This window comes from Falco cherrug, chromosome 3 (assembly GCF_023634085.1).
Source record: "Falco cherrug isolate bFalChe1 chromosome 3, bFalChe1.pri, whole genome shotgun sequence".
NCBI classification, from domain to species: Eukaryota; Metazoa; Chordata; class Aves; order Falconiformes; family Falconidae; genus Falco; species Falco cherrug.
In genome coordinates this window covers 31,055,400-31,078,229 of record NC_073699.1, presented here as the reverse complement: position 1 = coordinate 31,078,229, position 22,830 = coordinate 31,055,400, and the positions used below count along the sequence as shown (strand labels likewise).

Genomic DNA, 22,830 nt, shown 5'->3' with positions numbered 1-22,830 from the left:
CCTCTCTCCCCTTTCCTTTTAGCACTCTCCATAAAGTCTTTTGCTTCCTTTCTTCATGGTATTTCTGGGAAGCTATTTTGGCATAAGATCACAGATTTAACATTTCAAAGAAACTGGTTCAGCTCTGGCAATGATCATTTTTACACTTAAAAATACTAAAGGAATTAAAAGCTCAAAGTTTGAGACATTCAAAATACATCCATTCTATAATAAAATTTATATTATAATGGTTTTTCACATGATAATATAGATTGTGATAAGGACAGCGGAGTAAACCTGCAAAACCAAACTCTTTACTTTGGCATTATGAACTCACATACTTTCTATTAACGTTAATTTTTACTTTAAGTATTTTTATAGATTGAAGATCATAGTTTGTTATTAGCATTTAATACAGTCAAAATCTAAATAAGCATATTGAATTAGACTTAGATAATTTTTATTTAAAAGGAGGGAATGGGGGAAAGTGTTTATCACATTCCAGCCACCACTTTAGATGAAATTTGTTATGCTTCTCCACCAAGAACAGCCTCCTTAATAGAGGATTTCAAGTCATCTTCCCAGGCCAACAGAGTGGGAAACACGAGAACAATAGATAAAAGAGAGCATCTCAGATATATATTTCAGGCAATGAATGTGGCTTTTTACTGTGTTTCAGGTGAAGATGCCCCAGTATATTATTTTGCACCCTGCTTGTTCTGACAACACTCCTTTTCATGGGTGTTGTAATTCAAATTCCAAATTTTTACTTTGGATAAAAGACCCAAGTCATAATCCAGAGATCACTAGTATTCTCATTCTTTAAATGCCTCTTTAACCTTACTTTACTTCCCACCTATTAGGGGAATTTAACCTTTTGAATTTTATTCTATCTACATACAAATTGGTATTTTATGCTCCAACTCTGAGCTTTGAAAACATTGAGGCTTTTTCATTAAATAAGCTTAAATCCAAATGAAAACATCTGGATTTCAGTTTCCAGAACCGTTTTAACTGAAAGAATGGAAACTTCTGAACAATGAACTATCAGACAGTTTGTATTTGCATTTAGTCAGTTTCTTCACTTTGCCCAAATACGCTGTGAAGCATTTGGTAATTCTGTATTAACACGATTTGTTTATTCATAGAATTCGGTACTTTTAATACTCCCACGATTCCTAATGTTAGCATTAACATCAGTTGTTATAACTGAGCAAGGTAACTCTGTCAAGTATATATTACAGCCTCTTTTCATTGCTTACTTGTCTACTGAAGCTATACAAATCTCATTGGGCTGGGGAAAAATTGCTTCCTGACTCTCAACCAGGGGAAAAGAAAAGTGACTTAAAATAAGCTCCTCCTAGATTTCAGAGGCATGTATAATTTTATTTTATTTCTGTAATTTGCTTAGATTCAGTTTGCTGATTTTCTTTGCTATTTCAAACCAAGTTTCACTCCACAGCTTTTAGAATATTAACTTCAGCAGCCAACTTCAGACTTTGTAACTTGCTGGAAAATGCCTTTATATATGAGGGGCTTCACATATGTAATGGTGTGCTTTCCACTGCACAAGGAAAAGAGTAACATTATTAGCTCTTCAGATAAAAGCAGGTAAACGCATCACTTCTTCGCTACCACATTACCTTGTTATTCTAACTTTTGGGTGGGAGCCAGGGAGGGAGGGAGAGGGGAGAAGACAGAGGGCAAGATAGGGAATAAGTCACTAGCCTGTTTTGCCATCTCCCAAACCTCTGAAAATATTGAAAGAAAAAAAAATAATCCACTTTAGTGTGCTGCATCATTCACTCCAAATTAAGTTAGCAATAAATTACAAGGACTGCATCAGTAGCAAATCAACATACATATTTCAGGAGGACTGAGTGAATATTTTTAAGTCACCATAAAGAATATTACTGTGAGCCTTTAAATCCTACAAATGTTTCATAAGCAACGACTTCTTAAACCAGTAATTAAGAAGTTAGGAGACCATAAAGGGGAGCAGTTTCATAAAATATGTTTTTTTAATAACTTTATTCCTTTTTACATGTGTTACTAATTAAAGTGTTTTTAAGAATTTTTCAAAGTCCCGTATAGAAGCTTTGGCAATCTCTGTGCAGAACACCTCATCGGGCAAGGATACTAGCTTGTCCAAAGAGATGTAGCTGGGTTGTGCTGGGTCATACTGGGCTCTTCCCAAGAATGTAAGAAACATATGTCTCTCTTTGATTCGTAATAGCTTTGAGTTGAAAACCTGAGAAAGAAAGAGAAGAAACTTTTAGGTTGTCTTAATTTCAGACACTGATAAACCTAAAATAAGAGCTATTTTTTAGACAAAGTGAAGATCTAGAAAGAAAATAGTCTGCATCTTTTCTTCTTATTTATGTTAAACACTAGGTAGGTTACATTTACATATAAATTACCTAAATTCTAAATAAATGCTTTAATACAATATGCTGACATACGTACCCAAGGGAAAATCAGGGAGTGATACAACTCTCAAGCATGTTCTTTTTTTTTTTTTGTTTATATATAATTACACTACTTCTCTGTAATCACAGCCAAGTAGAGGGGAGACATTCAGAAACAGGGAGCAAGAATAAGCATTTTCCCCTATGCTATCAGAAGCCTTTATTTATATAGCCAGATTCAGATGTGCACTGTTATAAAGAAGAAATGAACAGGTGAACACATGGCATAATACAAATAAGTGAACTGCACAGTGGCTGTGGCTCCTGTCGTAACACAAAAGCCAAAAGGCACAGCGCAGTGGTTCAAAACAACCACTTATCTTCTGCTGCACAGCAATGCCTATCTTTGAAGATGCTTGTCACAGTAAGTTCTAGACAGTCAAAGGCGAAAACAATGGTAGGAGAAACATGAAAGAAATCAGTGGAACATCTACAAAGAGAGATAAGTAGGGAAGACGAGATGCACAGTTAAGTCTCAAAAGCAGAGATCTCACTCTGCATTTCTGAGCAGTATAATGGAAGAAAGAGACACCGCCTTAGAGAAGACAATGGTGAAAACATGAATGCTAGCGCAATGAAAGCGAGCAGATTTACTAAAAAGAAGAGACTACACTACTGAAAGGATTTCATGAGGATGTAAACTAATTTGAACTAGGACAGAAAGCAAAACTACTATTCCTCCTCTGCCTTCCTTGAATTTTAAGAGGGAGCTAGCCAACAGGAAGGATGGTTACAGCAGCAGCTGTAACGTCAGAAAGAATTTGACACAAAAGTCCTGTATGCCTCATTTTCAGCACTGCTGTCATTCAAGACAGAAGCAAAACCAGGAGGAGACAAGCATGCATTTGTGAATGCACAAGTTAATACATATAAATTGCACTAGCCATATGCTGGAACTCATAGTTTTTGAGGATGGAATGGAAAAACAGAGAAGAGAGAGGATGACTGCACCAAGAACAAGGAATAGAGGAAACTCTCCACTTACCCTTCCAAACAAAGAGAAGGGAAATAACGAGGTGAACCACCACAAAGCCAACAATAAGACAATTGAGAAGGAAGTGAGCCAGACTTCTGGTCACTTGCAGGTCAGGGAGGGCAAAAGTGACACATGGATTGGAGTTATAGCAAGTATCCTTAAGATATATTAAATAGCAAGATAAGTAATCAAAATCCCAAAGAGTATTTTTATTTCCCCATATAATTTTGACTTTTTAGCCAGGTAGATTGGAGATTCCCTACTAGACTTGCTTTAGGAAGAAAATTACTGCAGTTCAGAAGTTGTGTTTTCTTTTTCTCCTTGTAAGAAGCTAGTGTGATTGCATGTCAGCATTGGATGAAGTGACTAGTGCTTTCAAATTTTAATTAGTAAGGAAATAACCACAATGAGGAGACAGACAAGAACAAAATAGTCATCAAGAAACATCTATTTTCACTCCTTTGATTTTTTAGCTATTGCCATAGCAATAGGAAGACTGATGAGAATCTGATTGCCTAATGGGCAGAACTTCTTTTACCTTTAAACAGTATTTTCAGGTCCTAGAATCTACAAAAATTGGTTTTTTTAACTAGAAAAATCTGAAAGAAATGTTTATATATATATCTATTGTCTAATGAACAGATGTCCTGCATGATCTGTCTTCCCTTGTGTGTCTTAGCTTTAGGTAAGATTTCAGGACAAGGAATCCCTAAGCAGGCAGTAATCTCTCTTGCATGAATCCAGAAGAGATAAGCCATGACTACTTCTGTTGAAGACTTAAAAATTCACAAGACTGGGAGTGGTGGTGTCACATGTGCCAGGAGAAAAGGGCATTTCCACACTGGAATCCTCAATGATTGCTGAACTGCTAATAAAAGTTATGCCAAGTAGAGTGAAAGCCACAGACAAGTTGAAGAATTCAAATGTCCTGCATACAGCAAGGCTCCATCTTCAGCACCAAACTAGTGACACAGCTGTGCAAAGAGCACCTACTATTTATTCCCAGATTAATAGCTCACCTGAGGAAAACGAGTAAGCATGTGGTGGGGAATGCCCATTATGTTGTGTAAGTAGTCAAATGTCTGTTTGAGTCTCTTTTTACTTGCAGTTAAAATCTTGGGGGTTTTAAACACAATCTGTTGAATTTCATTACGTTGAAAACCAAGTTCAATCTGACAAACCTGAAAAAGAGCACAATTTTATCTTCAAAAGTTAGCTACAGCAAAATCAGCTTATTTTAACCTGCCACTGAAATAAACTAATGCAAAATTATTCTCCCCTTTGTGACACAGCAACAACAATACAATCCACAGTAATATCTGCCACTTATTTATCATTCTGGATTAAAGTATAATTTGTTTCTAGAGTATCCCTGAAGTAAAGATGAATTCCATGATTACTATGTATTTTTCAGCTTGTCTGAGATATGAACAAAAATGCTGTGTCTCAGTATGCATGGCAGTTACAAGCATAAAAATTCTCTTCTAAAGAGTTTTTTATCAGTTTCAATACCGAGCTGTCAAAAGGGACTGACTTTCTAGCTGTGGAGCTGAGCTGTTGAGCTCTCTAAAACACGACAATCAAACAGCTACTGACTACTTTTGTTAACAGGTTATTTCTTTTGCTAATGTTTCCAAGTTATATTTTTATATTAGGGAGTATAATTTCAGTACTGTAGTCTTCAAATTAAGTCTGTTGAACCTGAAAGAGATGTGTAGAATATGCTGTGTATTCAATTTCTTTTACCATTGGTTAATATCTAAAATAAGATGTCTTTTTCCAGAGACTGCCTTGACTTCAGTTAAGGTTTCCCCAAAGGAAAACAAAACACATTTTTTCAACAAAATCATGAGCACTCCTCCCAAAGTGCAGAATGGCAAGCAGTTCACTGAGTTCTTGAGAAAGGAATTCAGCATACAAGAGTGTCTGGTAACTCAGCCATTTCTTCTGTCCTCCAGTGACATTTACAAGCAGCTTGTTTTCAGTCACAAAGCAGGTGTGCTTGCCAGTCAGCATAACCAGACTTTCAAATCTAACTCGGGTACTTCTTCAGTTGGCAAAAAGGTGGTGCTTTTTTTTTTTCCCCAGTTTGATATGCCAAGACTGCAGCTCTTTTCCAAAGCTGCCTGGCAAATACAATGGGAAAGGCTTAGAATCTAAGCGTTGAAGCTACATTAGGGCTTTCAAATCCTTGCAAGGAATTCTTTCCAGAGGTGACTATAATCAGGTCTTTTGACTCCTGGTTCTTCCTTATCTGCTTTATAAATAATGTACATATCACAGGACATACTAATCAACTAAGACAGCATTCAAGTATGAAGAAATGTGTTTGCTATTTAGTGGTATCATCCATGGATTTGACTTGGTCGAGGTAAGTTACTGCATTAATATACTCAACGTGAGTAAGACCTGATGTTAAATCAGTGGACTCGTATAGCTGGCCCCACTGTAGAGGTAATTATGGCAATAATCTTGAACTTTTCTTTTCTAGTTTGTGAAATGGATCAGCCCTCTGGACATGAACAGTGAGTTCAAGTTTAAGTTGCTTTGACTGCACTCGGTATGACAGCAAACATTCAGTAACGCTGTAGACCACGTATGCTAATATCCTTACCATGTAAGCCCCAGCAATATTCAACATACTCTGCATGATTCCCACAACAGGCAGTGACAATGCAAGCTTTCCAGTTTTACCACATCAGCTAATCTCTAACTGTTTGATGAAACCTTCAGAGGATGGAATAAGCCATCCTTCTGCTCACTCAGTCCATAATTGTTATCTTTTGACAACCAGTATCAACAGCAGAACTTGTTTCTAAATAACAGCCCACTCAGAATGAGGGATAGCACCACATCAGTTCTGGGCTGCTGGTATATGGTTTCATTTTCCAGGGGTTTCACCACCAGCTTAGGACACACAGGTCTGAACCCAGATTCTGAATCTGAGACACCCAACCTCCTGAAAGGCTGCAGCTTCTACTTATCAGTAGATTCTAATAGTGAGGATCAAAAAATTCTTCCTCTCTCTCTAGAACACTAAAAATAAGGATGCTACACTACAAAGTTTTTGGTAGATAGACAAGATATTCACATAGAACTGAGGATCTTAAAAACACATTCATTACAGTATACTGAATCTCCCTAGCCCGTGGAAACAATGTTCATTAAAAAGAAAGCACTATTAATTGGAACGGTCTGCTACTTTCCAGTCTCCTCCCTTACCACACACATTTCAGATTGCAAGATTCCCAGTGTTTAATAGTTTCAGAGCAGTAAGTCTTTCTGAAAATTACATACTTTAATTCATAGTTATGTGTTATAGGATAATGGGATTTCTGAAATTGTTACACTACATCATGCTGTTTGGCTTAGATGGCTTTACAGCACAATAATTAAACCAATACACAGTTACATTTTCAAAAGGGAAAGGAGTCCCTGTGGTTTTGAAGTTATTTACCCAACAGTTGTTAATAACGACCATCTGCTATCAGACAATAGGTGTCAAATGCACATTTTGGCAGACCAGCTACCTGCCAAGAGGAAAATAATCAACTGCACATTTCTTGCTCCTAAATCCTCATGGACAATCCAAGTTAGCAAAAAAAAGTAATAATTAAGGGGGGGCGGGGCTGGGGGGAAAGCAGGAGCAGGCCCTATTTTTCACTCGTCATAAAGAAATGGGTAACAATTTGTGTCATCAGGTAGCAGGAAGGGACCCAGATGAAGTTTCTAACCTCCATCAGGGTAGCAAGGAGTGTAAGATACTGCTCCACGTATGCTGTAAGCTTGCAAGCTATAGAGGAAAAGAAATGAACAAAATCCTCAGTTATTTTATATCTCCACTAATATTACTGCATTAAATTCTCTCTGTGCAGGACTCTCCTCCAGGAATTTTATCTTCTGACAACTCTTAAACTACGTGGATACACAATGCACTTTTAATATCTATTAATAAGCTCACCTGAAGATTTTCTTTTACGGGCTCTAATTTGCCAGTCAGTAGCCTTGGAAGACGAATTACCAGATCCTTTGTCTACAATTAAGGAAAACACAAACCAAAAAAGATTACCGAGAGCTTGTTTGTAAATCCATTTGTGAAAGAAAGATAGAGATCTCAAACTTTTTTCCCCTAGTTGGAAGAGGGATGCACTTTCATTTTATCTCTACCCCAAAAGTGAGTTTGCATGAAGCAGCAGTATATTAAGATGCAAAAAGTTACTCAAATATGTTTGGAAAATAAAAAATAACATAGCTATTGTACAACAGACAGAAAAAGGGAGTGAAAGCGTACGCATGCTCAAGTGCCCAGTCCCCCTCAGTGCTCAAGTTATTTCTTCCCACCTTTAAAAAAAAAGTAAACAAAACACTACCTGATAAAAGGCTATGAAAAGATTTTTTTAGCTGCAGTGGAATTTGTCTACCTCAGGATCTGATTAGACCACAGTATTATGGCAATACAAGAAATTACTCCACATTCCCTAAGCCATGTGATTACTTGTAATCCACCCAGAGTATAAGGCAGTAACTGAATCCTTTTCCAGTGAGATTTCTTGCCTCAAGCACGGAAAGGCCAGCAACAGGCACTGTGACAGCTACAACTGTTCAGCTAATAGAAGCCAATAGAAGCACACCAGATTCCACTTGGAACTTGGCATTTATTGCAGTCCCCAACTACTGCAGGAAACAATTTACGCTGCCCACTTAATCCAAGGAAGTCCAGCTACTGTCTCCTCTGAAGATCCTGAAATGTGGTGCTAAATATCTGCTAAGCATGTAAAGTGGTAAGCACCCATGAGCAAACCCAGGGGTTACTCTTGGTGAGCTGAGCATGATTTGGCATTTAGCGTGATATGGTATTCGCAGATTAGACCATTTTTCACTGATGAGTTAAGTATGTTACAGTATCTTGAAAAGATGAAGAGAGCCAATTTATTTTCTATAATTTAGAAAAGCTGCTTGCTGTTTCAGGAATGGATTCAGTCCTCTGATCCACCTGAGATAATAAAACTGGACACACACATGCTTGTTTGACAATAACCTGTAGCAGATCATCTTCAAGATCTGTACTTCAGGACTCTGAATGTTAGATGTCCATATTACTTCTACAGAGAGTTAAAAATCACGTTATCCTCCTGTAACCCTCTGTGATTCCATCAATAATGTCACTAATGTTTGTGGATAACCTCTAAACACTTCAAGTATTCATGTTCCAAGGCCTTACAGTTGCCACTAACAAAATACCTAAAGACTTCAGTGTATATAGTCTTTACCTTTTTTACACTGAGACCAAGTTCATTTTTGAAGAAACCCAGTCTGTTATCCAGTCTTTCCACAGAAAACAACAGCAAATATGGAGCTCTTGAGACCATCTGAGCAATTTCTGCCTTACCAAATTTTTTTGATTTTAGGTAAGCCACTCTAGAAAAAGAACAAAAACAAAATAAAATCCAGTGATGAAAATTTTATTGCCTCCATTTATTCAGTACTTGCTTAAATTCCTCAGTGATATCTTATAAATGGACAGATGTTCTAGCATTAACATGCAGCCCTGCCAAAAATAATTAGGGGGAATCTGCAGTTATCGTAAAAGCAAAATACCATCCCTTCCAATTAATTAGAAGTAAAATAAACCTCAGAGCAGAATGTCAATACTGAAGACAGATTTTAATTCCTTCCAGCTGTACTTAAGCAGATAACTATGTTAACCTACGTTTAACTACCAGCCTGTCTCCTAGATTGCAAACACATTAATAGATCATCATAGGGTATAGACAAGAATATATATACAGCCTTTTGCTATTTTAATGAATTCCATTTCTACTGCTGAAAGAACGGAGTACCATACCTCATACATCCCTGTTTTGCCAATAGCACTGGAGTAGAAGTATCATACAACAATGCTATCTGTAGAGACATTGTCCAAAAAGACATTTCTAAATCAACTGAAGTTACTTTTGTTACAATAGGTCCCTACTTTTAGTCACTGGTCCATGGATTTAGTTACAAAACATCTGGTTGTCAGAAAGGAGAAGGAGCTGAATAAAGTTTTTATGTTTAACAGAGCTTACTTTCTTTTCCCAAATGTTGAATTCAGTGAAAGTGAAATCCTATTTCAAGTACTACTTGCAGTAGATTATTACCATGGCTCCCAGAAAAAGGAATGGGGAGGAAATACAGCACAAGAAATAGACACATGATTAACCCCTGTGCCACCATTTACAAAAAACCTTGAAGTACAATTTGAAGAGATTTCCTTGTGTTATAAATGAGCATATACAAAAGTATTTGCTGTCAAATGAACTTACAGCATACAAGAACTGTTTTTATCTGGCAGTAATTAAGATATAAATAGAATGCAGAATATTCTGCAGAAGCAGATACTCAGCAAAAGACAGGCTGTGTGTTAAATCATGTCTTGTGGAAACAAAAATAAAAATACCTTCCAGTCACTACAACCTCCCTCCCTTTCCACAAACCGTTAAAAATTAAGTCACCACAAGCCAAAAACCTCCACACGGAAGATCTAAGAACAAGCTCTAAAGGACCAATTGCTAGCTGAGCAGGCACCCCAACACAGAAGGTAGGAGCCCAGGCTCCAGACAATGCTGATGGGAAGTGGCTGCAGGAGCCTCAGCAACAAGGAGAGGTTAGGAGGGGGAGAAATGCAGAACACTACTATAAACAACTGGCCCTTTAAAAATTATCCCATTGTGTTTTGGATGCTGCAGCTTGGCTATGCTATACCTCTTCCATTCATTTTTTCAAGGGCACAACTGCCAAGCATCCCAGAAACATAGCTAAATGAACAGATTAAAAATAAAACCTTTTGGTTGTTAACAGAAAACAAGTGGAGGGGTGTCAGGACAAGTCATTAAGATACACACCCAAAGCATTTCTTCACATCCTGGAAAGGCAAGAAGCTTAAAAGACAGACGGCAAGATTGTAACAACCTGGCTCTAGAAACTGGTATAGTGAAGAAACACAATCATCCAACCTGACCAAAGTTTGAGATAAATTTGTGAGCGTTGGCACCAAGGTTAGCCCTCACCCTACTACAGGGGTCAACAATTCTATGTAGCATGTTAACAGTTTTAAGTCATCATTAACAATACCATAAAACAAAGCATCTGGTGCAGCTGCAGTACAGACACTGATTTGCAACTGTCAGAATTGTTATGAATTATGGAATGTTTTGACTTTTACAGTGTTTATCTGAAGTCAAATGCCAAATCTATTGAAATTTGTGTTTTGTTTCCTGGCAACATGGAATCCACAGCAATAAAACATTCCAGAGTGATGTAACCAATACCATGTCCATCTGCACTGAAGTGTTTATGCGAAGGTGATACTCCGCTTTCAAAAGACAGCTATCCGAGACACATTCACTTCACAGCCTGCCATAAACCCTCTGCAGTACACTTACTTTAAAGCTTGCAGGAAAGCATTCACTGGTGCCAGCGATAAACTTACTGAAAAATCAAGCTGCAGAAAATTAAGAAATTTGATTGTCCTGTTCAGCCCTTACTTCACTAACCAGGCAGTGCTAAAGGACAATCACTGAAAAGCTGTTCGGACTTCACAGAGAGTTTGAATGTTTACCATAGCAATACCCACTGTCTTTAGAAGCGTATAAGGAACTCTGACATCTAGATTCAAAGTGACTGCTGAAAAATGACACAGGTTCTTTTTGGTTATTGTTTCTGAAAGGCCACTTACTGAGCTGAAGGATGGATAAGCAAAGGAGAAAGAAGAAATGTCAGGTCTACGTTAGACATAAGTCTACTAACGTGTCTGTTTCCAAAAAGCTTTATTTTCAGATTTCTGTCTTGGACAGCTACTATGTGCAAAACCCAAGACAATAGACTTTTTTTTCTGGAATTTTTAAATACCAAGATGTTCTGAGTTCATTGCGAAGTATGTACACACAGACACAAGTTGTTCTGTAGAATTAATGCAAGCCTGTCTGGAGTAATTTTAAGAATAGAAGTCCATTTTATGGACTGAGGAACACTGTAAGGCCATACAAGTGTGAACGCACACAGAAATTAACTCATTGTAGTCTTGTGCTCAGTCTGAGCTGGACAATGGGGAAAAAAATGTCACCTTCTGCTGCTGTTAGATGTAAACACAGAAGAGATCTGATCTGCTTCTTTTATTGCAGAATTCACAATGTATGAGTAGACATATCATCTAGGACAGCAGTTCCAAAGCACGACTGAAAAGGTTAATATTGTTCTACAAATTCAGGTGAAGCCTCAGGGACTAACATTTTGAATCTAAGCTGACACACATAAAGCAAGTGGCCCAGGATGGCAAGCCGATTCCTCTGCGGCAGACAGACAGGGATGAGCAGTAAAATTTGTTAATGGTCAGTTTTCAGGGTGTTGACTTGACTTGCGATACCACCACATGTTAATCCTGACTGAAGGGAAGGCACAGGAACATGGAGCCAGGAACTGAGAAAGGACACAACAGCGACACAGGCTGACACAAGGTTAGGCCAACTGGGAAATTAGATCTTCAAGCCAAGAGAATTACACCCTGCTGCAATTTGAAAGGCTTGCCTGGTTTCTAAAGCTTCCAGATCTTCAGCAAGGATGTATGGATTTTTGGTCAGGAATGGTCCCAGCTGATTGTCTTCTACACCCACATCCTTAAGAAACAGAAGTATTTTTCTTACATCTTTTTCAAAGTCCAAGGTCAGTAGGAGTTGACCTGCCTTTTGACGTTTCTCCACTTGGAATAGGTTAACTCCTACAACAAATAGAATTAGAAATTGTTTTAATTAAACACAGATCCTACTTCCTATAAATGTTTCACAAAGGCATGTTGAAATTTATAGGACTACTCCTTTTTGCACTGATTTAGCATACTTTAATTGCTCAACACAGCAAGGTCACAACACCTTGTATATTGTGGAAAGATTCCAGATAAAACAAGCAGTTATTATAGACACTTTTGCAGAGTTTATTTTTTGAAGGAAGACTTTTGCAGTGAATCTTGCATGTGAGGAATCAAGAACATTAGCATGTGCCACATGTAGAGATGTACTCTTGGTACACAGAAGTGTGCGAGGAATTCCCAACTCCATTATACAAGGGAACAGGACAATTCCACAGTGAAGTGCCTTTGGATACTGGCTCACACGTAGCAACTGGTTACTACATGGGGTCAGATCTCCCCCTCTCAAATGTTTATTTCTCCAACCTCCTTCTAGTGTTCCTTGCACTTTTGGGAAACAAGGAGGTGGCCAGCAACCTTGAACTCTGCTATCCCTGCACAGTTCAAGTGCTTTTTGATATGAAGTAAGGTGCATTCTATCCTTTCCTTCTTACCTCTCCAGTTTAATGTGTGCAACTTCTAAGTTTCTGCACAGCAACCACTCTCCTTCCTTCCTTTCAAGGATGGAGAGCTGCAATCTCTTCTGCACCAAATTAACGGACCCTTAACCAGCCCAAAAGAAGAAAGACCAATCAAGTTACACAAAGTGCTCCACACCTCCAGAAGCTTGGGAGATGCCTCTTTCTAACATCCACAGCACTACAGGACTAAAGGTAGCCAGCTTTGTCTTCAGTATGGCATTACTAGTGAGTCATACAGTCCCCTCTCTTTTTCCATTTACCCTGGATAACATTCTGCTGCTTTTAGTCATTGGTCAATGTTCCCATTTTCAAGTTTACAAGGCAACCAGTAAGATCGAAACACAAATTATAGACTCTCCAAAGCTCCAGACATAGGCAAACCACATAAAATCACACATACCTAGGTGGACAAGTTTCGCTAGGGTTTCTGAGTGATCAACATAATCTTGGAGTGTGGAAGACTGAAGGGGAAGAAGTGGTTCTGCAATGATCTGTACAGCTTCTTCCTCAGAAATCTCTTCCAAAGCAGATGAAGGTGGGATGTCATCCCAATCTAAGAAACAAACATAGAAGACCCAAACACATTTTATGAAAGACAAACCTGCTCCCACCAAATGCGATACAGATCTCTTAAAATCCATTTCAAAATGCAAGAACATTGTGCATGAGATGAACAGTCAATCTATTATTATTTGAAAACATAGATTCTACTCCCAGTTTTTGTCTTTATTCCATTTCCTCATCACTGCCCATCAACTCTTGCTCATGTGGCCAAATCTGAGCATAGTACCCAGCAAGCCTGCCCTCGGCCTACTGCCTTGATCACTGCTGACAACAGATCACATCACCATCTTGAAAAAGAATTGTCTTTCATATCTTCACCAATGCATTCTTGCCTGATCATATCCAGATCAAAGGCTACTGCAGACATTATTTTTCATAACCTAACAAGCCCACTACTTTGTGCCTCTTCTGAACCTCATCCTAAACTGCAACTGTTTTTAGCTTTCAAGGTATTTCACAGCCAACTCTAAACAAGCTATCATGTCTTATCCATTACAGAATGGCTGCTGACTGCCACCACCTCTAACAGCTAAAGAAATCAAGCTCCATTTCCTGCTCATTAAGGCTTCCAAGTGAACATCATTATACTTGTTTTCCCTTAAGTGTTCCAAGTCACTAAGCTCAGCATCTTTAAAAAGTATTTCTCTAAACCAGGGGTCCTCAAACTACAGCCCATGGGCCGGATACAGCCCCCCAGGGTCCTCAATCTGGCCCCCAGTATTTACAGCCCCCCCCCGCCCCTGCCCCACCAGGGGTTGGGGGGGGGAAACCAAGCAGCTGCAGATGACTGCCTGCCACTTCATCCGCGCATTGGCCCCCTGTTTAAAAGGTTTGAGGACCCCAGCTCTAAACTGATTATTTTTCCATTGACAGGAGCTCACAGCAGCTAGATCAAGATTACTGTTTGCAGGCTGGCAGCTAGCATCCACCTCAATTATCAAACTGATTACTGATCAAGAGCCCTAATTATAAACTCTTCGCGATGGGGATTTTCTGTGCCCTGCACCTTCTCACAGCGGCTCCCTAGAGACTAGGGTAACACTCTTCCATGTCAAGAAAATAAAGCCACACCAGAACTACCAAGACTGATTCCAAAGTAAGTATGATGATCCTAATGTTCTAGGAAGAGTTCCATCAACTAACACAATAGCTGTTGAAGGTCTTGTTTCTTTTTCTCAAAGCCTCAGAAACAAAAGCACAGTAAAACATTCTTAGCAACACTCACACCTTAAACAGTAATAACTCTCTAGGAATCTGTTCTTTCAACTTGTTTTGGACTGAACCAATATACACCAAGGTCCATTCTGGAAGCATAGATGCCCTTTTTTTGCCACTTCTAAGTTCTTTAGACCTCCCATCAGGAACAACAACAAAAAAAAGTTAGCAATTATGTTTATTCCATTGTAGACACTGCCAACCAGGAAAAATGCTACACACGCACATATATACAACAGTAAGTCTGCTGGCAGATAAAAATCAGGCACATAGATAAACTGCACCGCAGGTGCAGACACATACGAGCTGGCTGACCTGTCAGTTCTGGTGCAGCACTGTTTCCAGAACCAGCTGCACAAACATACAGATCTCAGTTGCAGCTCTGAGCCACCCCAAAAATCAGCTCTGTAGGATCCAAGTTGGCTGGGTTCAAAGTAGAATCTGAACATACAAGACTGCTTAGTAATCCAGAGCAAGTTTCCTCAGCATACCAGAATTATTTTCAGAGGGTGGTATTTTTTTTTAATCGTCACTTAGATATAAAAGTAAAGTGAGGCAATCTCCTTAGGACAACACCACCAAAGCAACCTTGTATCCATCTCCTTTCCTCAGGAGATAGTTGGATGAGCAGGCTTCACACTGCTGCCTCCTGTTGTTCATCCCTGATCATTCAAACGGCTGTGTTGTGGGAGCTGCTTCAGGGGCGGCCTCCCCACCCTTACTCAAAAAAAACCCAAACCCAAATGCAACCAAAACCGACAAATAAAACCCTTTATTTTGTACTGGCACATCTATGAGAGAAAGGCAAATGCTCAGCTGCTGCTGGTAGAGTTAGGGAAAGAAAAGCCTTTCAAACAGCAGCTCCAGACTGACATTTTCTACCGAAAATGTTTTATCTTTATCTTGACTTAAAAGTATTCTTTATACGCTAGAGTGACTGCAGGAATTCTGCATTAACTATGAGGCTAAACCCAAGTGAAACTCAAGAACTTCAGCTAAATATTTTAGATAAGCAGGTCAAAATGGGAGACCCAAGAGTGATACCGAAGGCATGATTTGGAGATTTCGGAGAAATGGTACCCTTAAGGCCTCTTACCTTCATAAAGTGCTTTTGCATTTAGATCAGGTAATGTTTCTACTTTTGCTTGTTCCTGTTTTGCCGGTGAAGGCAAGTTACTTTCAGAAGGAAAGCATCCATCCTTGGCACTGTCTGGCGGAGAACAGCTTCCTACAGATACATGCCTGTACGCCTGCAATCTCCACAGAACGTCATTTCTAGAGGGCAGCAGAGCCTGAGGGGCACACTCACGACCCGGTTGTGTGGTGCTGCTGCAGCTCCTCAGCCTCCGAGGAAAGTCAGCTGCACGGGCCGTTTTCAGCAGGCAACACCAACGGGAGACCTGCCGCAAAGCCATCTTCCACCTCAGCACAGCACCCTGCTGGGAAACAAAAAGGCTGAGGAGTCACCCAGGCGCAGCCTCACCTCGCCCGCAGGGCTGGGAGCAGGAGCGTTAATTCCAGCTGGCATTACGCGCTACAAAGCGCCAAGTACCTGCTCTGGGGCTTTAAATACGAGGTAAACGGAGGAGGCCTAACTGAGGAGAGGAGCCGGCTCTGAACGCCACTGCCCGCTGCCTTGTACGCCTGCCGCTCCCTCTGGCGCACAAGGGAAGCCCAGTTGGGGTCTAAACCCACTCAGAAGGACGGGGCGCTCCGCGCACAGCGGTCACCTCACACCCCGCCACCGGGCGGGCGGGGGACCGGGCCGCGCCGCGCCCGCCGCCCCTCGCAGGCCGCCTCGGACCGGCAGCCCCCACGCTGCGTGCCTGAGCGTGTCCCGCTCCACACGCGGAAGCCCGGCCCCCGGGAGGGCGAGCGCGGCCGCCCCACCAGGCAACCCTGGCCCCGGCCCCCCCCCCCCCCAAAGCAGCGCCGGCAGCAGGGCCTGCTAACGCCTCACCTGCCTCGCGTTACCCCTGCCCCAACTCGGGCGAGACCATTCGCGAGAAGGGAGGGGGAGGAGACAGGCAGAAAAGGGACCTTTCCACCGCTTGCTCGAAGGGGGCGGTGTGGCTCCGCTTCCTTCCCCCCCCCTCTCCCTGCTCCGTTCCTTCCTCCCTCCCTCACCGCGTGGGCGCGGGGCGCCGCGGGAGCGGCAGGGCGAGCTCCGCCCCTCGGCGAGGCGGGCGCGGCGCCGCTCCTCTCCTTTCCTCGCCTCTCAGCGGCGGCGCCTCCTCAGCGGGAGGCGGCGCGGGCGGCCGGGTGGGTTCGGGCCGGGCCGGGCCGCCCCGGGAGCACCAGAGCTGCGGTGAGGCAAGGGGAAGGGGGCGAGATGGCGTCGTGCGTGGGGAGCCGGACCCTGAGTAAGGACGACGTGAACTACCGCCTGCACTTCCGTATGATCAACGAGCAGCAGGTGGAGGACATCACGCTGGAGTTTTTCTACCGGCCGCACACCATCACCCTTCTCAGCTTCACCATCCTCAGCCTCATGGCCTTCGCCTTCACCAGGTGCGCGGCCCCCGGCGCCGCCGCGGGGATCCCCCGCCCCGCCCCTGGGTGCTGGTGGCGCCGCGGCCGCGCGTACCCGGCCCCGGGACGAAGGGGGGTCCTGGGGAGGGGGCCGGGGCTGGGGCCGGTCCCGGGGCCGAGGGCGGGCGGCGCGGCCCCGGCGGGGGGGTTCCAGTCGGGGGCGGGGGACCCGGGGGCGGGGGACCCGGTGTCGGGCCGTGGCTCGCCGCAGGCTGGGCCGGCGGGGGCGGTGCACGGCGCGGGGGCTGGGGGGCGCCCCGCCGGGGGGCCTGCGCTCGGAGAGCGGCTGTCCGCCCCTGCGGCGTTTCCCGGGAACTTGTTGATCGTTTTGAGGCTCTCCGTTAAAAGTCTTTACCAAAACGTGCGTTCCAGGCAGCTGCCAAAAATGGCATTTGTTAAGCTATCGAGCAATGACATCACTCAAGGAGATGATTTACCAGGCGTTCAGCGGACGGCGGTGACTGCTCTGTGTCACCGTCCTTAGGTGGCCGGTCACGGGCAGGCTCGGGCCCCGGTGCCGGTGTGCCACGCCACGTCCCTTCCCCACCGCAGGCACGGCGCTGTTGACTTCGTCACTGCAGTCATTCATGGAAATAAAGCTAAGAACGGACACGGTTATTTTCAGGAGCCTTATTTGGAAACAAAGGGTATAGGGGTGCACTCTGAAGGGTGCCTGGCAGTATATTTTGAAGTTGCACGTACTTTTTCTTGCCTCCTACTGAATGGGGCTGCAAAAATGTTAATGTAATCCTCCTTTAGGCTAGACCTTGCAGTCTCTGGGCAAACAGTGATTCTTGAGAGGTTTTGGCTGAGCTGTGCCTCTTATTTTGGGCTCATGTGCAATTTTGTGGCACTGTATGTATGCAGTCACAGGTTTCAGTAGCCTTGTTGATTAAACACTGTATTTGACAGAAGAACATAATTTGTCCCTAGGCCTGCTATATAGTTCAGTGTGTAATCTGTCTTGTTCTAAGAATCCAGATGTATAGTTTTTATCAGATACAAAAATAATGGTCAAGCCTGGGTTGAGCTGAAAGAGGAGCATAAGAAAACAAAATAGTGTAGCTGCAAATGGTCTGAGGTGTGCCTTTTCCTGTTGCAACTTGTGTACAGCCCCAAGGAATATATTTTTGGTGAACACATCCGTTGTTCTACTTAGAACTTGTTACCTAAGCTAAGGTAGAATGTCCCAGGGGTCCCTTCTTAATTCTTAAATCGGAGACATGCTCCTGTGCTTTGGTATGGTGTTTAATTAGAGACCTTTGCTGCAAGTGCTCCTCTTGTCTTGTCTCCCCTTGCCCGATCATTTTTCTCACTACAGGGTTAATTTAGGTCAAACTTGTGAGTTACTAAGGGATTCTCATCCAGACATCATTCTGGAGGATTCTTGGAACTGGTCACTTGCCTTTGGGGAAGGAAGGAAATTTTGCTGTCATTCCATTCAAGCAGAGGATAAGCCAAGCAGCAATTTCAGAACTATGGAGTCTTCTAGGCCCCAAGAATACTGCTTCGCTTCCAGGATGTTTGCGTTTTTCCAAGAGGACCACAAACTTTCCTTTCCATGTGACTTGCTAGCTTTCTAACTTCAGCTTCTTTGTTTTCTTCTCCTTCTGTCTCTGTTCTGCCTCACTTCCTGTGTTGTGAAGTTAAATATCCATTGACTTCTCTTTAACTCTTATTTCTCTTCTTCTCAGGTTGTGGAAACTATTCTGATTTTGTTTTCTCTTCCCTCCCCTCTGCACCCCCCCCCCCCCCCCCCCCATCCTTCTGCAATTTCCAGCTATTACAGGAGTTTCTTAAATCTCCTGGATGATACCAGAGTCCTGCCTCCGTTGCCTCCTTTGGGACACTACCGAAGCCATATGTACTCTTTGAGAAACTGGTGGGAGGAGATAGTTCCCCACATGCTTACAGTATGTGCTCTCAGGTGTGGTCGTCTTATTCCCATCAGTTTATCACCTTGAGCCTCCAGTAACTGTGTTCATATTTCCACCTCCTGGGCACAAGGTGCTTTAGACTTCCCAGTAAGCTGTGACAAGTGATTCTTTGCTTCCCCTGTGCTGTCAAATTGTTCTGTAGCTCTCCTGGTCAATTTATTTAAGCAAGGGATTTTCTGTGATACTTTCATACTGGTGTTGTTAAGTCGAATTTATACGTTCAGGAACTTCAGCATAGGCAGAGGAAATTCTGCTTCCCTTAAAGTCTTTCTTGTCTCTTCTGAACTGGTTTATGTCAGAAGTATGTGGAGGTTCAGACAAACTTAGAAAATGCTTTTCCCTTGACTATACTAAGCCGTAACGGGGCTCTCCCTTAGGATAACTGAGAGCAGCTGATACTGTCATTGAGCTGACAGATAAGGGTGAAGCTGAACTTCAGATAGCGATAATCTTCAGGCAGCAATAATAATAATAATCCAGAAAAAGAAAGGTGAGTGTGTTTATCTTTTTCAGTTTTAAAGTGGGGAGTAGAGGGTATTCTGTTTTTTAAAGCACATCCTTCTAGTGCTTCTGACAATGGCTGCAGCTGCCTTGGTGATTTCCTGCTGAATGAGCCAGATACAGGCTCCTCTGCTTCCAGGCTGCATCTTAAGAGTGCAGGTGCAGAGCGGCTCTAGTTTTGCCTGACCTCTTCTTCCCTAGAGAGAGGGATGTGGCCTTCTCTGAGACCAGAGGCAACCAGCAGGAGGGCAGGCAGGGGCTGGAGGGATTATTTTGTGGAGCACGGCAGCATGGCTGAGGAAGGTGACAGATTGGTATCTTTTGGTGTGAAGTTGCAGGGGTTTATGGAAGCAGAAGACCTGTGAGGATGTAGGCTGTTGTCTTTCACATCTCTTGATTAATGTAGTTGATTAAACTAGGTTATTGTGCATTTAGGTTTGGTTTGGGGAGTTCACAGAAGATTTTTTTTTTTCCCCTACACATGCTCTGAATTTATTGTCCTAGCTGTTTTTTCCTCAGTTGAATAGCCTCATTTTTTTCCTTCATGATGTAATAACTTACTAGTTTACGTTTTTGTAATGTGCCAGTGTAATGTAGTGCTCTGGAGAAGAGCAGGAGAGAGAAAAATGTTACACAGTTATGCGCTCTGCTTTTTATTATTTCTTCTCCAAAAAGCCACAGAATTGAAAAATGCACTGGTAAAGTAGGTTAAAATTGACAGAATTTTCATCTGTCCTCCCACACAAGTGTTAGAAACCTTGGTTTTGCTGCATGAATGCTCATATTTCAAAATCAGCATCAAAGTTCCTAGGGCTGAGTGAGGAGATGATTTAGCACATTTTCCTGATTGCAGCTTGTTGTGATTGTGTCTTTCCTTCCAGTTATTTTGCTTCCCTGTTTCTCTTGGCATTCCCCAAAATAGTTCTTCCAGGCAAACGCTGTAATTTTTATCCTAACTAGTGCACAGTAGCAAGTCTCTTGCTCCCACCTGTTTTTACCTGCTTCTGGCAAGAAGATTGGCTGTCTATTCCTTTTGAAGGGTACCGGCAAGTAAAACTGAAATGCCTCTACCAGTCATTTGGAAGGAAGTGTGGTTTAGCAGTGTGTACATCTTTGTTGATTTGGGGGGGGAAGTGGTGCCAACATGACTAGGATAGATTTCTTGCAGGTGAGTAGTACTCAGAATCCTGATATGCAAAGGTGAGGACCCTTCAGCCCAGTTGTTACAACAATAAAGTGATGTGATCACAGTGTCTTTCACTTTCTTGGTCGTGCTGAATTGTGCAGTGATGTGACTCTAGTAATCTGTTCTCTTTTCAAAAATAAAAATAAATTCCTCCACTTGGTGGCACCCATGACAGCATGTGTGTGTGTTATTTGCATATGTTAAACCAGGAATATGGATTTGCTGTCTGAGCCATTGGAGCCTGAGACTGGCTAGGATGGCAAGAGGCTCTTGAGATTGCCAAGGGAGCCAGAGTTAAGCTCTGGAATCTGGCATTTGTAGCTGGTATAAAGTGTTAGCCTGTGCAGCATGGATGCTGGAAAATGACTGGTAAATCTGGACTGCGCTGGTTTAAAAAAAATGCTGTGGGGAGTCCCTAAGGCCTGGGGAGAAACCATTAATGTTTAATGTACTTTTTCCTGCCATACGGTTGAATTAACACAGTGCTTAAATGCCTCACAATGATGAAAGTGCTGTGGAGCTGTTAAGGCTCAATTTTGAGGGAAAGGGAAATCATTTGGCAAAGTGAGAAATATTTTTGTAACTGCAGCAAATATCTAGCGTGGAGTGCATTTATGCTGTCACAGATTCTTTGCTGAACCATCCAGAAATGTGACAGATATTTTGCCAGGAAGAGCTTTATCTCTCTAAAGTTTCCTGGGAATTTTTTGGTATCATGGGTTGGGAATGAAAGAATATGTTTAAATAGATAAACTGATCTGAAGTACATAAAAATTACCCAGATAATAAAACTTGAATTTCAGTTGTAGCGGGTGATACGTTACGAAATATTAGCTGTGCATATTATGATAGTCTGAGGTTTGTTTCTGTTTGTGTCAGTGAAGTCTTCTAGAAGCTGGCTGCTGGTTAAAAGATTTGAGTGGGCTTTTTTTCGTTAATCTTGCTGTTGAACACTATATTCTATTTGTCTGAAAAGAAACAAATGCTCGGTCAAGTGCTTGCCTTAGCATTCCAAACTGAATTCTAAAGTCTCTTCTGGCCTTAATATGACAGTAGCACAAATAATACCTGGTATTTTATTCAGAGCTTTGGCTTAATGGTTCTAAAAGAGAGTTTATATTTTTCCTTCGTTCTTCAGTTGTTCTGTCTCTCATATACACAGATTCTAAGCTGTGTAATCATTATTTCCAAAGACTGATTGTAATCATTATTTCCACCCTCTGTGCTCTCCTCAGGCATTTGGCATTGGGAACAGGCTGAGGGGAGTGAAGGGGATTACAAACAGCACCAAAACAGCAGTGGGAAACCTAGGAATTTCATCCAGGCTTCCAGAGTCTTTGGTCTAGGTCTCTGCTGTGTAGAAGTACTTTTGATGATGTTTCTGTGAACATTAAATCAGGAAGATTTTTTTTCGCCTTGTGTTAAACTTAGTCATTGCTTCTGCATTGACTTCTAACAATGCTTATGGCTCATATTTATTGATTGTATGTTTGACTCTCTTGTGAGGAAGGGATACCCAGAAGTGCAGTGAAAATCATTCAGTGCAGTTACTATCTTGACTTGTTATATAACCAGCATGCTTGTTTCCTATACTTAATTTCCATGTGGTCTTTATTTAAATAATAATAATATATCTTCAGAGCCTTTCAACTTTATCCCTATAATGTTCTTTAACACTTTGATGTCTGTCTCTTCAGGGATGATTCTGTCCCAGAGGATAACATTTGGAGGGGTATCCTCTCTGTGATTTTCTTCTTTCTAATCATCAGTGTTCTAGCATTTCCTAATGGTGAGTGAGATTTATACTGTTTATACTTCACTTTTTGTAACATGAATTTCTTTTTATTGCCACTATATTTATTTTGATTTTTATTAAAGTACCACATTTTTTAATGTATTTGTCTTTACTCTTTTGAGCTCCTTTATGTTAAGGGACAGTCTGAAAATGGGTTTCATTTTGTCTGCATATTTCATTCATGACAAAAAGCAGTCATACTGAGCGGAGATAGCTGTAAAATGCAAGTTATTTATAGCTTGTCTGTATCTAACAAGGAAGTCAGATTCTCAAAATCAGTGTCTATTTGCAGGTGCACAGTTGCAGCTCAGATT

General features: G+C 41.9%; 2 protein-coding genes across 5 annotated transcripts in view; one reads left to right on the top strand and one right to left on the bottom strand.

Moving 5' to 3' along the window:
• Positions 1 to 1,979: 1,979 nt before the first annotated feature.
• Positions 1,980 to 16,637, bottom strand: MTERF3 (mitochondrial transcription termination factor 3). 3 transcript variants are annotated; one of them, XM_055703869.1, is made up of 8 exons: positions 16,526 to 16,637; positions 15,662 to 16,004; positions 13,187 to 13,339; positions 11,989 to 12,178; positions 8,694 to 8,841; positions 7,385 to 7,456; positions 4,443 to 4,604; positions 1,980 to 2,230 (listed from the first exon to the last, which is right to left on the bottom strand). In XM_055703869.1, the coding sequence occupies exons 2-8, from the start codon at positions 15,978 to 15,980 to the stop codon at positions 2,036 to 2,038; spliced, it is 1,239 nt and encodes a 412-aa protein (XP_055559844.1). In that variant the 5' UTR covers positions 15,981 to 16,004; positions 16,526 to 16,637; the 3' UTR covers positions 1,980 to 2,035. The 3 variants fall into 3 exon arrangements, with proteins under 3 accessions (XP_055559844.1, XP_055559845.1, XP_055559846.1); XM_055703870.1 differs by having other exon boundaries at positions 15,662 to 16,001; XM_055703871.1 differs by lacking the exon at positions 16,526 to 16,637 and adding an exon at positions 16,118 to 16,490.
• A 117-nt stretch (positions 16,638 to 16,754) lies between these two features.
• The window catches only part of PTDSS1 (phosphatidylserine synthase 1), a 32,715-nt gene continuing 26,639 nt past the window's right edge, over positions 16,755 to 22,830 (top strand). For both annotated transcript variants that reach the window (XM_055703868.1, XM_055703867.1), the window contains exons 1-2: positions 16,755 to 17,076; positions 22,419 to 22,510. In XM_055703868.1, coding sequence (XP_055559843.1) covers positions 16,898 to 17,076; positions 22,419 to 22,510 — 271 coding nt within the window. In that variant the 5' untranslated portion in view covers positions 16,755 to 16,897. The remainder of the gene's footprint in view (positions 17,077 to 22,418; positions 22,511 to 22,830) is intronic.

What these genes read in the sequence shown, in the direction of transcription:
- MTERF3 (XM_055703869.1), bottom strand. Translation starts at nt 15,980, where the DNA reads ATGGCTTTGCGGCAGGTCTCCCGTTGGTGTTGCCTGCTGAAAACGGCC. An exon ending in AGCGAAACTTGTCCACCTAG is followed by an intron (nt 12,179 to 13,186) that starts GTATGTGTGATT and finishes TATTTGTTGTAG; the next exon opens with GAGTTAACCTATTCCAAGTG. An exon ending in TTGGTCTCAGTGTAAAAAAG is followed by an intron (nt 7,457 to 8,693) that starts GTAAAGACTATA and finishes CCTTAATTGTAG; the next exon opens with ACAAAGGATCTGGTAATTCG.